We start from the raw sequence: 15,336 nt of genomic DNA on the forward strand, positions 1-15,336 counted from the left end.
GTGCATTCCAGGCAGAAACTCTTGAGCTCCATTAGTTACTTGCAAAGGTGTGCATGTCGCTTGCACTTTTTCCACATATTGTCATGTTAAAACCCCAATAAAGTAAAAAAAAAAAAAAAAAAATTAAGTGTAATTTATTGGGATTTTATGTGACAGAAATTTGAGAATAAATTTGTATAAACGATAACTGGGTGGAGTCTAGATTATACTTTAAGAGTGTGCACTCACACCTGACCTATTTAGTCCGCTTTAATCAAACCACAGCAGGAAGTCTGGTTTGTTTGAGGAAGTGTGAATGCTTAATCGAACTCTGATGTGGACCAATAAACCAAGTCTGGTCCATATAAAACCCAGGTCTCGGTTCGGTTGAAGTGAACTCTGCCGTGGTTCGAATGCATGTGTGAACGCCAAGCGGACCGGAGACCGCTCCAAAAGCAGGAAGAGGACCATAGCGCAGGGCATTCTGGGTAAATACAAAATAAACAAACATGAGAGTGTAGTGCTATCAGGATCTTGTACCAACAACAACAAAAAATCGCCATTTTTGTGAAGAAGGATTTCAGTGTCGCTTCCTTCAGTGGTTCTTGGTGCAGTGACCCCACAGACGAGGAGGAACAGGTTTTTTGTTTGACCCGGCGCAGTGTGAAAGCGAACCGCAGCAGCTGAAAATGTTGCAATTATGGTCCCCGGTCGGGCAGAGTCTGCCGGCCTATCAGGTGTGAAAACACCCTTCACATAAACCAGTGCTTGGTAGCTCTGCTTTTATGTTCAGGCTCATTCACTCAGAGGATTTGAATACAAAGGAAATTTGGAACAAATTATTCATGGCAAATGCAGGTAGAAAAAAAATTTCTTCATAGCGCTTTTCTAAAATATTCGAAAGACAGTCCTTCTGAAAGGAAAGCAAGCTGAAATACCTAAGCGCTAATGCTACTGGCTGGTGTTGGCAAGGCAGCCAATCAAAGAAAGCCATTCGTTTTCCTTTGTGCTGATTGGACTGTACCCCCAAAAGCAGAGATAAAGAAGACAGTAGATCCTACCCTCGGCGGTAGGGCGAAGATGGCTTTCGTTGCACATCTCAATGCACTTTGAGGTATATTTGGTGTCTGAACTAATAAAAAAAAGGTTTTTTTTAAAGTTTATTACGACATTGTTTCCCTTCCTGTCCACCATAACTTGCCACTTCATGTTGATCACATAAAACAAACTGAAGTTTGTGGTTTGAAGGTGAAAAAGTGCCGGAGGTCTCGACGCTGTGCTCCCACCTCTGTCGCTGAGACTGCAGATGGAGTCCAGCTCTGATCCCGGGGTTCCTGTAGCGTCCAGCAGAAGCTTGCTGGAAACTCCCATGCACAGCGACTCCTTCAGACACAGCTCTGAGGGAAAGAGTCAAAAATATTCCGAAAAATCACTTCAGTAAGCATTTCTAGGCATCTTTTCTCCCCTACGAACAGCTACGCATTCTCATCCAAATCACGGTTAAAAATCTCAGCAACATCCCATGTGCTTGCATTTGTTTGTTTTTTAGAACAATGCGTTGTTTCTGGGGAACATTACCATCTGAACAGAATTAATCCCTTCTTATAAGGAGCTTCTGAGCACCATATTGCAGGGTGATACTGAAATCTAAGCCAAGAGCAGGAAGCGATGCTCGAACACATGATATGGAGCAGCTCGATGTGTTTAGAAAGCTGAGCATAAACAAAGGGGGGGAAATGTCAAACTGCAAACTGAAACCATTGTTTTGGTTTCCATATGCTTCCTACTTCTAGGAAATGCTAGTAATACTGTTCCACATTTTGAAACAAAGTACATATTTGCATCTTAAAGTTTTTTGTTTGTTTTTTTAACTGTGAGACTTCCGTGAAAAATACTGTAATACCACCTCTCCAGCAGTAGGTGGCAACAGCAAATATAATGGAAGAAGATTCTGGGCACCGCTATAAAACTTTTCTAGCTTGACTTTTTTTTTTTTTTTTGACATTTTCTAACCGTTTCCTTTCGGTCAGTCACTCATATTAGGTGAACATTAATCGTGATTAAGAGTGTGCATTCATACCTGACCTATTTAGTCCGCTTTAATCAAACCAGACCAGGAAGTCTGGTTTGTTTGAGGAAGTGCACCTGCATTTGCCATGGTCTGAACATATTAGCTTCACCACATCCAAAATTCACGGTTCTGTCAAGTATGGCTTGTCATCCAAGTTTTACATCCACCGCCGTATTTGACATAAAGTATTGCCTTTTCTTTTTTGCTGTAGTCCCAACTATTTTATTCTCCAGCTGAAAATAATTTTTTAAGATTTTGTACTTTTGCAATAATGCTACAGAAGCTCAAAAAGCAAGACATTAGGCCCTGATCTGAAGAAAAACATTGTGTTTTTGAAGTGTTACTTCAAGTTGTCAGCAACATTCTAATTTTCGAAGTGGAAACTTATGATTTACCAAACAGGGCAGTTACTATTTCACATGGGGCCTGCTTGATGTCACATGTAAGTGTGTCAGAAAATGTTTTAGTCTGCAAGGGAGCAAATACTCTTTCCCTAAATATCAATGGACGGTACTGCAGTAGCAGGCTAGTGTCCTTGTTGTTCTTTAGCATATTGAGCGGTGGGCATGGCTAATAACGTGGCTAATAACTATGTGGTCAACAAATAGCAATTATAGCAAGGAGTAAAAACACCATAGGCCTTCTTTAGTGTAGTAGACCAATTATAGCATTTTGAAAGTTGATGTGAAAATGCTCAAATATTAAGACATTTATTAGGGTATTTTAACACTAACTAAAAAACAAGTCCAACAACAGTTTGGACTTGTTTTTGGACTTCACTACTTTCAGTGTATGAAAGACTTGTAACAATGGGATTTGGTGATTGATGCGTCTGGCGCTAAAGTTTATCGTGTACCTGTATTGTTTATGGCGTGCGTCCACAGCAGGTGGGCTATGTCATGAGCCCAGGACTCCCTTCCTGCTCTATTCTGGGCCTGAAGGGTGATACAGTCTCTGGTCCTGGGTGCCTGTCGGACCCAGACTTCAAACTTCACTCCCTCATCGCCGACATTCTGAGTTAGACCCATTTCACTCATCTGTCGGAAGAAGAAGAAGAAGAAAATGATGATGATGATGAAATCGTGTCTGAATTATTGATCCAAACTTTGCCATTTAAAGAAAATAGCCCCTGGCTTCTGACCTTAATGCTGTGCTTGTAGTTGTAAGCGGTGCGACCCGGACTCGGGCTCTTCTGCTTGGTGAAGATGATGGCGTGCTGGTAGAGGAAGACATTCCTGACACCCGCTCGCTTCCTCCGAGGTCCCCCGCACACGGTGAGCTCACCCTGCCTCACCAGGTCGCCACGATCTGCCACTGAGATCTGAAAACAACAAGACACATTAGCCTCGGGGCTTATATAAATATCTTTTTAAAGAAATCTTAAACTGTAAATAAGGGTTTGTCTCCAGAGGGTCAGTATAACCACTGAATTGCTATCAAAGACATTTGGGTCCAAAATTCCAATGGGACGTACTTTGAAAACCTCCAGAGACGCATCTTAACCACCTCAGTTGCCTCCTTTTGGTGATGTGGATTGAGTCTGAGCTAGCTTCGGACGACAAATTTTCTCACTGACCTTTAATCCTTTTAACTTCTTGCATATGAAATCTCATTCCTTTGCTAATAATCAATACATCAAGGCCAAAGGTGAGAGTCACAATGTACGCAGACCGGTAACATGGGGGCTTTGCCTTTTAGACTGTCAAAAGTCTTTTTATTCTCCTGCCAAACTACACCCCTTGTACACAGTGCCGCTCCAGCTACCAGTTTCCTAGTTTGGTGTTCAAAAAAAAAAGAAAAAAACAACATTTCAACTGTAAAGATTGATAGGCCTTGTTCGCAGTCCAATAAAGAAAAAGACAAAGCCGTATTATTATTATTCCTCCGCTTTCTATAGAGGCAAACGCTGCCTTCGCACAAGCGCTTTTTCTTATCTGTTGGATCTTTGCTCTAATTGGCCAAATGAGTCATGTCTTTTCGCGAGACATGTGACTTCATTGTTCGCGTCAATTACAGGGGCCGAGACTTTTTTTTTCTTTGCGCCGTTGAGGCTCATGACAAAAGGCAGACAGACACTCGTAAAAGTCAGAAATTGCGTAGCGCTCCTACGAGACGAGATACCGGCCGCAAACAAACGGCGAAGAGCGACGAGAAGGTTTATTTCCCCCAAAGCGGTGAAAGAGTTACGGCGATTTACTGACATGCAGCTTTATTTTTTTACAACCCTGGATAGGTGAGGTGTGTGTGTGTAGGGGGGGGGTCATCATATAAGTGAGGCTTCACATACATCATGAGCACCCACACACACGCCCACTGAAAAACACCTGCACTTGTAATCACTTTTTACCTGGAGAGCTGTCAATGTGAAGTGGCTCCAGTGGAAGTGTTTGTGCACTCCTAATCTCTCCCCTCATATATAAATTGTGTTTGCTTGTGTGTGTGTGTGTGTGTGTGTGTGTGTGTGTGCGTGTGTGTGTGTGTGTGTGTGTGTGTGTGTGGTGGAGTCCAACGCTTGTCGTGACTGCCTCTGAACGATGCCGCCGCGTTGGACTAACAATGTGAAGGTCAAGAGGAGATGTTTTTGTCAAAGAATTTCTAAAGCATAAATATGTTCAGAAATATCCACAATAACTGCAATAACTGTGAACATTTCCACGGTCTGAACAGGAAAGCAACATCGTTGTTCTCGGGGGGGGGGGGTTCTGTTTCCCTCCGCTTGTACGTGTCAAAAGGTGGGTGAGTATTTTCTGTCTGATAAGATAAACAAACGTTTCAAAAGACTGTAGAATATCTACCTGACTATTTTCACGAGAAAAACCGCAGGTCATTTTAAACAGCAGCTTTCAGGTCTAGAAACGATCGAAACTTTAGTCGCAGTAGTTTGTTCACTACTGCCTTGGAGAACGTATTGAATATTTACATGTTATTTATTATGTTATAACCACAAATTTCAATGTATTTTTTTCCTGGGATTTTATGTGACTATAGACAGAACACATTACAGTGGACCCCCCATCTACTCTGATCCGATACCAAGTGCATACGGGGCAAGTGTTGATATATCGTTAAACTTCAGACCTTTTGGTTGTTTTTATAGTTTTCCTTTGGAATTATTTTGTCAAAACTTGGGAGAGAATCAGGACAAAGTTTATGTGTGTCTACAAAATACTATAATAACATGATAAAGAGAAACAACAGAAAAACAAAGCAATTTTCTGCATTGTTTCTCTGAATAAACAAATATATACTGTATATATATATATATATATATATATATATATATATAATCTGAGAGAAAAACAAAAACAAATCTTTTCAGAGGTGAAGTTGAGTTGAAATTACAAGATGGAATCTGAAATCATAGCATTGATCTCATCACGCTAGTGTTGATCAATCAATACAGATATCGACTTGGTATTGATAATATCGATATGTTTGGATCGATCCGCCCGTTCGTATGGAACAGTATTTGCAGATTTTTCCGTGAATCCAAAGTATTTTTGGAAAATTAGTTTGTTCCCAGGTTTGTTTGCAGAGTATAGCTAAAATATTGTAGCTATGAGCGTTTTTAGAGATGGTCTCAACTATTTACGGATTTCAAGTTTATCTTCGTAAAAATAGGGAACTAAATATCAGCTTCCTTCCAATTTTCCAGTTATGTGCTTCTTTGTGTCACATAAAAATGTTGACACAATATGATGAAGTTCTTAGCTGTAACGTGATACTATTTCGAAGATAGAGTATGAATGCTTATTTTTAAAACAATATTTAAACATTGTGAACCTAATAACTACTTGAATCTCCTTTAATTGCTGAATGAAAACAAATAAAAACTGAAGTGAAAAGATTCTCCTCCCTTCCCCGTGGCCTGACCTCATCAAAATTATTTGGGTTTTTCCCATCTAAGAAAAGAAAGTGGGACTTGACAGTTGCAGACTGTGAAATAATGTGGGACAGGCGCTCTCACCGGACAGCCGACGATGAGGTCACTGGCCCTGAGGTCCTCGCCGTGTCGCTGGGCGTGTCTCAGGACGGAGAGGGCGGAGTCTGAGGCCAGATTTAAACCCCCCAGCTCCTCCAGGGCCTCGCAGTACTGCTCCAGCCTCTGAATGGGAGCCTGCAGGCAGTAAGGGAAAGACAGAGGGGAGAGGGGGGACGCCTGGGGGAGTTTGGACTTTGGGTGAGGGGGTGACAAGAGCAGAAATGTAGAAACAGAATAAATGCCACCTCTGTCTCTGCTTTGGTTTCACATCAGAAAAAACTGTCCAGTGTGTGGGTGTCGGTCTGTAACACCAACTCAAACAACTGCTGCGGATCAGACGGCTCTCCGTGGCAACCGAATTCGCTGACGCAGTGAAATGTCTGAAGCTGCCCAACAGAAACTCCTCAGGGAGTTTTCAAGCAACGATTTCAAGAGTTTGAGTTGTAGCCTGAAACTTTCCCAGAGGTCAGTCTGATTGTGAAACACTCAAAAATGCAATTCATGAAGGTCCAATCATGCAAATCGTAGAACTTAAAGGGGTAGCTTACTATTTCTGAAGTTAGTTTCTGCTGGAAGGTTAGAAGCAGTTCATGTGTTCTCTGTTTTGGGTAACATAATGGGGTCTTCATTTAGTAAAAAATCCAGAGTAGCTGGTCTGGAGGATAATGCTACCAGCCTCTATGTCAGTGGTGTCCAAACGTTTTACTATTTTGCTAAATGCAGAAGCAGCAGGAGTTAAAACCTTTTAGAACCTGGAAATCCCTTCAGTTTCTCTGGAGTATTAAGCTAACAGCTACTCAGCTGGTATCTATAGTCAACTCTAAGCTCAACGTCATGGCAACTTATGGTAACACTATTTTATAAACCTGTAGAACGTCAACTATATTGAAAGAGACATGCTAACTCTCAGCTAAACTGAGGGTTGAGTTGGTTTACAGTTAATCACTTATACTGTTTCATGTAAAACTAATTTTTTTGTTTTTATTATTTTTTTACTTTTTTATTATTTTATTTTTATTTTATTTATTACTTTGACTTTTTTTTATTATTACGTACTTTATACTTGGCCAATTAACCATATTGGCCTGTTGGTTAATTGCAATAGGCCAATATGTTCAGTGTGAATATCCATAGATATCAATGTAAATATCTGTTCAGTACAAAATGCGTGGTGATATAAAGTTTATTTTTAAAGAGTATTTGAATAAGTTGTGACAAAATGTTTGAAACAGGAGAAATCAACTTTGCTCTGATTAGCTAAAGTTAGCTCGATGCTCTGGTTAGCCGTCCTATCTATTTCTCCAAACCTGAACTGAAAGACCTTAGGAAGTGAGTTTATTTTTTAAGTTTCTAACATCCAACCTCCTACTAGATATAAACTGATAGTATAATAATAGGATTGTATAGACATGCAACAACTATTTGCGTTGCCTTGACAAATTCAACTACGAGCTAAAGCTTAACTTTTTTCAAGATGCTACATTATGTTTAGAGAGTATCCATCCATCCATCCATCCATCCATCCATCCATCCATCCATCCATCCATCCATCCTCCCATCCTCTGTATACTCTTGTCCCTACTGGGTCAGGAGCTGCTGGTGTCTATCTCCAGCTAAAGTTCTGGGCGAGAGGCGGGTTCACCCTGGACGGGTCACCAATCTGTCACATGTTTAGAGTGTAGAATATTAAAAGTATATTAAAAAAGAGAAAATAATCAATGATTTTTGGCTTTTTCAGTTTTCAGCTAGAGCTATTCAAAATGAACTAGTTTTAACTGAAGTTTCATTTGGAAATCCCTTTTCATCCTGAACCCCCCACAACAACAACAACAAAAAAACCATGAACAAGTTGAAAGCCTTGCTGCTCCTGTTTTCACTCCCATTAAATGATCACCATCAGCCAACATGCTGTTCCACAGCCATTACTATAACCATAAACCTGCCCGTTCCCATTATCTACCATGTGTTCAAGCTGCTGCAACAGAGGCTGGCTGTGCCATCACGAGCGCACGCTGCCACCTGCTGGTGGTCGGCCACACTTTACACCACTGTCTGGTGCTTTGATCTCCTCGTGTAAAGTCTTGGTGGTAATCTCATCATGCTGTTGATGGATTAGTTTTAGCTAATTGTAGCTTGGATGCTCAAATTACTTTCTCTATAATCTGCCTTTAATTGGCTTTTCTGGTCTTATATTGAACATATAATTAGCATCACTGTATACAGCTTAATTGCTGCCACTGACAAATAAAAGCTACTTTGATTGGTTTGTGTTTGAGCACAAAAAAATACTTGGATTGATACTCTTGGGGGGTTTATTTTTTTCTTAAAAGTGAAAGCAACATGTTTTAGATCATTTTTGGCCCAAACTGTTCCATTTTCTTTAGTTTAAATTATGATTTTTTATTTATTTTTTTTAAACCAGTTGATTGTAGGTTGGGGAAAAAAAGCACTGGAGCAAATTATGAATGTCTTGATATTAAATCTATGTGAGTAGAACTTGCCTTTTGCATTCAGATGTTGAAATTTGTTGGTTCTTACCTTAAAGAAGTCAGCTGCCTGTGCGACCAGAGGTGAATCCATTTCTGGTTTAGAGCGGATGTAGTGGGAATACTGGAGAAATTCCTCCCGCTTTGGATGCATGTGGGGAAGGAGGAAAACAAAACGTTACCGTGTGTTTTTATGTTAGCTGTCACTTAAATAAGCGCAAGGTAAAATATGAAGTTTAAATTAAATAATATACAGTTTGTTATTCGAACCTAATTTACATTTTCATTGATGTTTTGCAGAACCGGTTCAGATGGAATGGTGAGTACTTTAAGACAACTCAAGTGAAATTGCACATATGAAGCTCACATTTTGTTGCTAAATTGAGGGGCTCTTTCTGTGTTTTTAGGATTTCTGGACTACATGTTTATCCATCAACTTGATTGTCATAAATATTTAGACGAGGCAGACTTTAGATGGGCGTCAATTTTATTTAGTGAAAATACAATTTTAAAAAGAGGTTGGAATCATGTTTTGTGTAACACTTGCTCTGTATGTAAAAAAAACAGAAAAGAAAACACAGTCCTAATAAATTATGTTAATCCTCCTGTAGTTTTAAGAGACGGAGTAATTTGAGCCTCACAAGTTTTTCCGGCAGGGTTTCTTTAACAACGTTTTTGTGTGAGTGTTATTTTGGGAACTGACGATCTGACAGACAGAACCCCCATTTCCTCGCTGTCCAACATTTGCCGCAATCCTCCTGATCGTCATGCTAAGACCGCTCTGTGAGCTTCATCAAGGGTGTGGGTTTTTTCAATGTCACAATTTATTTTTTTAAATGATTCCTTTACCAAAGCTTGTGAAATCCTAATAGCTAGACTTTGAAACATAGATAGTGGCACTAAGGTCGCTTGCTGTACCTTCCCAGCAGATTTTTGGGACTTACATATTTGCTGAAGCAGTCCTGCTGCAACAAACTCTGCACAAGAGCGCCCTCCATGGCAGGGAGCAGGTCCCGCGAGTGAAAGGTACTGAGGCTGCCCCAGTTGGGGAAGAGCGTGTCTCCCTTCCCCCTGATGGAGGCCGGGGTGTCGGAGAGCTCCAGCAGGGGCAGGTACGTCTCTTCAACTCCCTTCAGGACGGCGACGTACTGCCGCTCTGAGCTCAGCATCCTGCACCAGAGCAGGTACAGTTTACTGCGGGACGAATGGGGGGGAAAGCGATGGGAACGGGAATCGGTTAATGCGAATAAGAAAGTAAACAGTTGGCGGTTTTTTTAAACGAGAAACAAACATGAAAGAAAAAGCAGAGATGTTGGAGGGAAGCCGTAGCAGCAGGCAATGGACGGAGATCAAAGAGACGATGATGAAAAAATGATCACAGATTGCGCGCTGATTGATCCCCCCCAAAATGATGCGTGCATTTTCTTTTTCATCTCAGCCCCGCTTAATCTAATTTATTCAGTGGGTTGGATTTGGGAGTTTTAGGCCAAGCGTGCGCTCAGCTAAACTTCCACATCCTCAAAGACAATTGATAGGAAAATGAAAGAGTAAAATCCTACACACCTCTGTGCAGTTGAGCCGGTCCTGTCTGCCCCCATGTCCCTCTCCGTCCTCCCGAGCAGGACGTGTTGCCGCGGCGACCCTGTGTGATCCACCACTTCTTTGCTGCTGACCTCTACACCTCGGATCAGCACACCACCTCCGCCTGCTACTCCGACGCCCCACCCGGGAATAGCCGCCGCCATGCTGGTGGCGATGACGGGGTCCGCCATGTTCTTTCGCCCCAGCCAAGACATGGGCGAGGAGCGGCTCGCCCCGCCGACGGGGGACTCCGGCTTGGGGGTGGCGGTGCCTTTGCGGGGGGCCAGGAGAGCCTGGAGGTCAAAGCTGGGGTGGCGCTTCCTGGGAGGTTTGGGAGGGAGCGGGGCCTCTGGGGGCTGGAAGATCATTTACATGGAAATTTGTTAATATCTATTATTATCGGTACCCCTTGAATTTTTCCTTATCTGGTCACATTATAACAGCAAAAATGCAATCTAGTGGGATCCCAGGTGATAGACCAACACAAAGTAGTGCTCAATAGGAGGGAGATAATGTGATGTATAGTAATGTAAATGAGCAGCATTTGCTAACAATCCCAGGTTGCTCCTCAGTTTTGGTTGCGAGTTCTTTTGAAACGTTGATGCCTGTTTTCTCCGATATCTGGTTTCCTGACTGCCAACATTTAAATGGCCATATCTTCTTCATTTCTTTTTTTGACTTTAATGTTTTTGACGTTGTTGAAAAGCGTAGAACCCACACTTTTTATTATCTGTAAATAACTGGAAATGCTCCTGAAAGCAGTCTTTGTTAGCTCCTCCAGGTTCCTGAACAGTTTTGGGGAAGAATTCTTTTTAAACTTTCAGAGACGTTTTCTTCTAAATTTGGTTTCCTGAATGTTGACATTCAAACGGCCATGTCTTCCTCGTTTCTTTTTAGGTTTCCATGTGTTTGATATAATTGGAAAGCTCAGAATCTACATTTTCGGAATGTGTAAATAACCTGAATCAAAACTTGCCCTTGATTGCAGCCAATCACGTATATATTTGTGATTGAGCTGCATTTCTTTCTCACGGAGATCAAGGAGAAAGCTGTGGAACCGAAGCCAGGGTTTCTCCAACCTTTCATCCTATCAGAATCAAGAATCTGGAAAAGCACATGGATGGAAGAACCTGTCTTCCATCTCTATAGCCTTTGTAACTAAAAGCTATAGAGCCTTTAGTTACAAAGAAAGTAATGTTGAGCCCATAGAAAGTTCTATGTTGAGCCCATAGAAAGTCTCATTTGCTGGCTGCTAAAAGTCCTGTAGGGGGCAGTAAACACATGAAAAATGTGTTCTGGTCAGATGAACCCAAAATTGAATGTTTTGACCTTTATGCAAAGCGCTGGGGGAGCTCGGAAAGTAACACTGCACGTCACCCCTGACACAAGAATTCTGGTTGGTGGCAGCATCATGGTGGGGGGGGCCCTTTTCTTCAGTCGGGATGAGCACAGGGGGATGGATGGAACTAAATCTTATGAGAAAACCTGCAAAACCCCAGTCTGGAATACCTGAGGCTGGGATGAAGGTTCACCTACTGCTGCTCTAGAAGCCACTTACTCCTCAGGAGAGTGAATACTAATGCTCAGTATTTTAGATTTTGTTTAAATAAATGTTGATGATCAGTTATGTTGTCCAGTTATGCAATGCTGTGTGCTGGTCTGTCACACGAGCACTGCAAAAAACACAAAATCACACCACGTATTTTTAAATCTAGTTTCCAGTCCAAATATCTTAGTGAACTCGAAAGAAGACAAACCAGCAGATCTGACGCAACGAGGACAAACAGAAACCAACTCACACTTTTCTTCCCAGGATTCAGGAGGTTCTGCAGGAACTTCCCTCCACCGGCTCCTCCCGCTCCACCTCCGTTCCCCGCTGACCCGTCCCTCCGGTTCCCTTTGTCCTCTCCTATCTTCAGCGTGGAGCAGGTCTGAGGCCTGAACAGCGACGCCAGGGACCCCCAGGACTGCAGGCCCCCGTCCCCTCCTCCGAGCCCCCAGTCGCCCTCCCCGTCGGGCCCCACCAGGTCCCAGAAGGTGCTGCCGGACGGCGTCTTGGCCTTCCCCTGGCCGTGGCTCTGCGTCCGCTCGGAGTGGAGGAAACGAGGTTTGACCTGCGCCACGGTCCGCTGGTAGCGCTCCACTGTTTGGGTCCAGAGGTCCAGGAGGGCCCCGCCTCCCAGCTCCATGGCTAAGGACCGTGCGTCCTGGAAGCGAGACGGGGGGATTGGAGGAAGGGACGCCAGCGGGCAGGTGGAAGAGGAGGCGGTGGGGGAGGAAGGGGTGGAGGAGACCGCGTCGCACCACTGGGTCGCCTGAATACGGGAAAGTACAGTTCAGTTAAATTAAATTCAGTTTCATTCTTTAAGTAGCAGCCAGATCTGAAATCTGGGAGTATTGACCTGAACCTTCAGAGCCACATAAAGACAGTCACAAAGTCGGCCTTCTATCACCTGAGGAACATCTCCAGGACTAGAGGACTAATGTCTCAGCGAGATCGAGAGAAACTCATCCATGAGTTTATCTTTAGTTTCATTGTTTACTGCAACAGCGTCTTCACAGGTCTGACTAAAAAATGTCAACCTTCCAGCTGCAGCTGATCCAGAATGCTGCTGCTCAGGTTCTCACTGAAACCAGGAAGATAGATCACATCACCCCAGTTCTAAGTCCCTCCACTGGCTCCCCGTAGCTCAAAGAATAGACTTTAAAATACTGATGTTAGTTTATAAATCACTGAACGGCTTAGCACCACAATACATTAAAGATCTGCTGTTGTTGTATCAACCTTCCAGAACCTCTCAGGTCTTCTGGTTCTGGTTCTGCTCTGCATCCCCAGAACCAGAACCAAACATGGAGAAGCAGCATTCAGCTCCTATCTGGAGCAAACTTCCAGAAAACTACAAAGCAACTGAAACACCGAGTGCCTTTAAATCTCGAATAAAAACCCAGCAGTTTAGAGTTGCCCTCGAACCATAGCAAATGAAACACTGACCAACACATTTGGTGCGTATAATTTTGGTGATGGCACTCATCAAAATGCAATGTTTGTTCAGTTGTTGACTGTGTGGTGTATTTTTTTGAAACTTTGTCATTTTTAAAACTGGAATGATTGATCAATTGAAAGCAGGGTTAGACAAGGGGAAGACGTTGATGCATCGTCCTGCGCCGTGTTACCTCTGTCAGCGTGGACAGCAGCCTCTGGGTGTTGTCCAGGGTGGTCCAGCAGTCGGACAGACAGTGGGACATGTCTCTCAGCTTCTCCCTCACGGGGGGTAGACGGATCTGGATGTCGCTGAGGCCGGCCCAGTTCAGCTCGCACCAGCCCTCCAGATCGCTGAGCACCGACAGAGTGTCGCTGTGCAGCTCCTGAGGCAGGCCAGGAAGAGCTTTAGGTTCAGTTCAATTCAATTCAACTAAATTAGAGTCAGTTTTATTTTTAAATCCAGATCAGTTTAATTTAACTCAGTTCAAGTCACTTCCGTTGAATTTAATTTGATTTCGTTTAATTCCCTTGAGTTCAGTTTAATCCAGTTCCGATCATTTCAATTAAATTGCATTAAATTCCATTCGGTTTAATTGTTTTGAATTCAGTTCAATTGAGTTCAGTACAATTCAATTGAATTAATTCAATTCAATTCTACATTGATAACAGGTTCTTTATTATTAATTTGGTCATCGTTCAAACCCTTTTCAAGGACTGGTTATTTTGTTAAGACACAAATCAGTCAAAACATCATGACCGTTGGAATTAAATGGATTGGTGGGCATCCTTAGACGTCTGCTTTTGTGCCGTTAGCAATAAATCCCATAAAGCCTTGTGGCTTTTTCATCTCTGGATTAGACTTCCCACAGACCCTCATATCAGCAGACTGGGTCTCATTCCCACTATGAACTCTTATAACGTCTGATGATTTTTGTTTACTTTCTTTTTTTCTTTGTTTTTGCGTGAAACTGCTGCCATTGAGCTAATAAAAGTTTTTTTGGGGGGGTATTTTTGTGTCACTCACGTTGGCCGTTTCTCTGAACGTTCTGAACTTCTGCTGCTTCAGCGACAGCCTGCTGAGAGACAGAGGAGGGTCCTTGTATTCCTCCAGCTGGGACTGCACTTGCTCAATCTCCTTGTCACACTGTGGGTCGAAGGTCGACAGAGACAGGAAGGGAGGGTTAGCGGTGGAGGGGGCTTGAGTCACTGTACGCAACACGAAGTCACAGGAGAAGACGGCTGAAGAGAGGAAATGAAGACGAGGAAATCTGAGGCTGTTGCTACTGGTGTTGTTTTGTCTGGCTGTGATGTTGACAGGAAGTGAGAAAAAAAACGTGAGAAGAAGAAGTGAGTCTAGGAGTTTCCACCGAGTCCATTTTGAGCGCAAAAGAGGGAAGTAACAACAAGGATGAACAGCAGTATGAATCCACTTTAAGTACATGTAGCAGGACAAATGTTTTCCTATCCTGATCATTGCCTATGTGTAATTCCTCTAAATTCTCATCTCCCTTTATTGCTCAGTCTGAAGATTTCTCCCATTGGCTTGGATCCCTCTGGTAGAATTTAAGCCAGTCCAATCAGTGAACAGAAGAAGAAGTTGTGACATTGATTTTCTGTGCTGTTTTAGAATTGTAGACTGCCTGTAGTTTTAGCAATGGCAGCGAAGGAAGTCATACGTTCACTTTCTCCGCTGCCATTAGCCACGCTACCAAATATTGAAGAAACATTTGGCTCGGCATTTCTTTCTTTGCACTGGGGGATGGTTATTTACAGCGCAGGCAATTTCCGATTTCTGAGACACATGTCATGGCCTAACATTAGCGATTGGGCCAAATGTTAGTGACTAGGCCAGATGTCAGCGATTGGGCCAAACGTTAGCAATTGGGTAAACTTTAAAGCCTTAACAGAGTTCATGCCTCCAGCTAGCAGTTTGTTGAGGAACCAGACCCTCTGTACGAAGCAAAGCACAGGACCAGAGGCTGGTTTTTACCAGGCTAACGCTAACTGTTCAAATGATTGTTTTGGATAAATCGTTTTAAAAATAAAAAAATGTTAAATAAGTAAAACCACACACACCTTTTCCAGTTTGTCCACCATTCCCGCCAGTCGTCCCAGTGCTTCCAGGTCACGTCCTCGCCGGTTGGAAACCTGGACGAGCCGGTGGAGGGCATCGTCCACGCCGTCGTAGAGCTGCGAAGTGGCATTGAGAGCAGCCCTGTAGAAGACCAGAATGTTCTGTTTCTGTTTTTCATTC

The 15,336-nt window shown here is 42.9% G+C and overlaps 1 protein-coding gene across 2 annotated transcripts in view; it reads right to left on the reverse strand.

The window, feature by feature from the left end:
- Positions 1 to 15,336, reverse strand: part of LOC111611000 (pleckstrin homology domain-containing family G member 4B-like) — a 44,891-nt gene that overhangs the window by 4,956 nt on the left and 24,599 nt on the right. Inside the window, exons 14-24 of one of the 2 annotated variants that reach the window (XM_023346463.1) lie at positions 15,159 to 15,297; positions 14,107 to 14,226; positions 13,274 to 13,465; positions 11,899 to 12,414; positions 10,082 to 10,455; positions 9,463 to 9,688; positions 8,571 to 8,660; positions 6,018 to 6,224; positions 3,192 to 3,371; positions 2,907 to 3,087; positions 1,266 to 1,376 (exon numbers count right to left, since the gene is read on the reverse strand). In XM_023346463.1, the coding sequence (XP_023202231.1) occupies positions 1,266 to 1,376; positions 2,907 to 3,087; positions 3,192 to 3,371; positions 6,018 to 6,224; positions 8,571 to 8,660; positions 9,463 to 9,688; positions 10,082 to 10,455; positions 11,899 to 12,414; positions 13,274 to 13,465; positions 14,107 to 14,226; positions 15,159 to 15,297 (2,336 nt within the window). Of the gene's footprint in view, positions 1 to 1,265; positions 1,377 to 2,906; positions 3,088 to 3,191; positions 3,372 to 6,017; positions 6,225 to 8,570; positions 8,661 to 9,462; positions 9,713 to 10,081; positions 10,456 to 11,898; positions 12,415 to 13,273; positions 13,466 to 14,106; positions 14,227 to 15,158; positions 15,298 to 15,336 lie in introns of both variants that reach the window. The other variant, XM_023346462.1, reaches the window with a different exon arrangement.

Source organism: Xiphophorus maculatus, chromosome 14 (assembly GCF_002775205.1).
Source record: "Xiphophorus maculatus strain JP 163 A chromosome 14, X_maculatus-5.0-male, whole genome shotgun sequence".
In the NCBI taxonomy this organism is placed as follows: domain Eukaryota; kingdom Metazoa; phylum Chordata; class Actinopteri; order Cyprinodontiformes; family Poeciliidae; genus Xiphophorus; species Xiphophorus maculatus.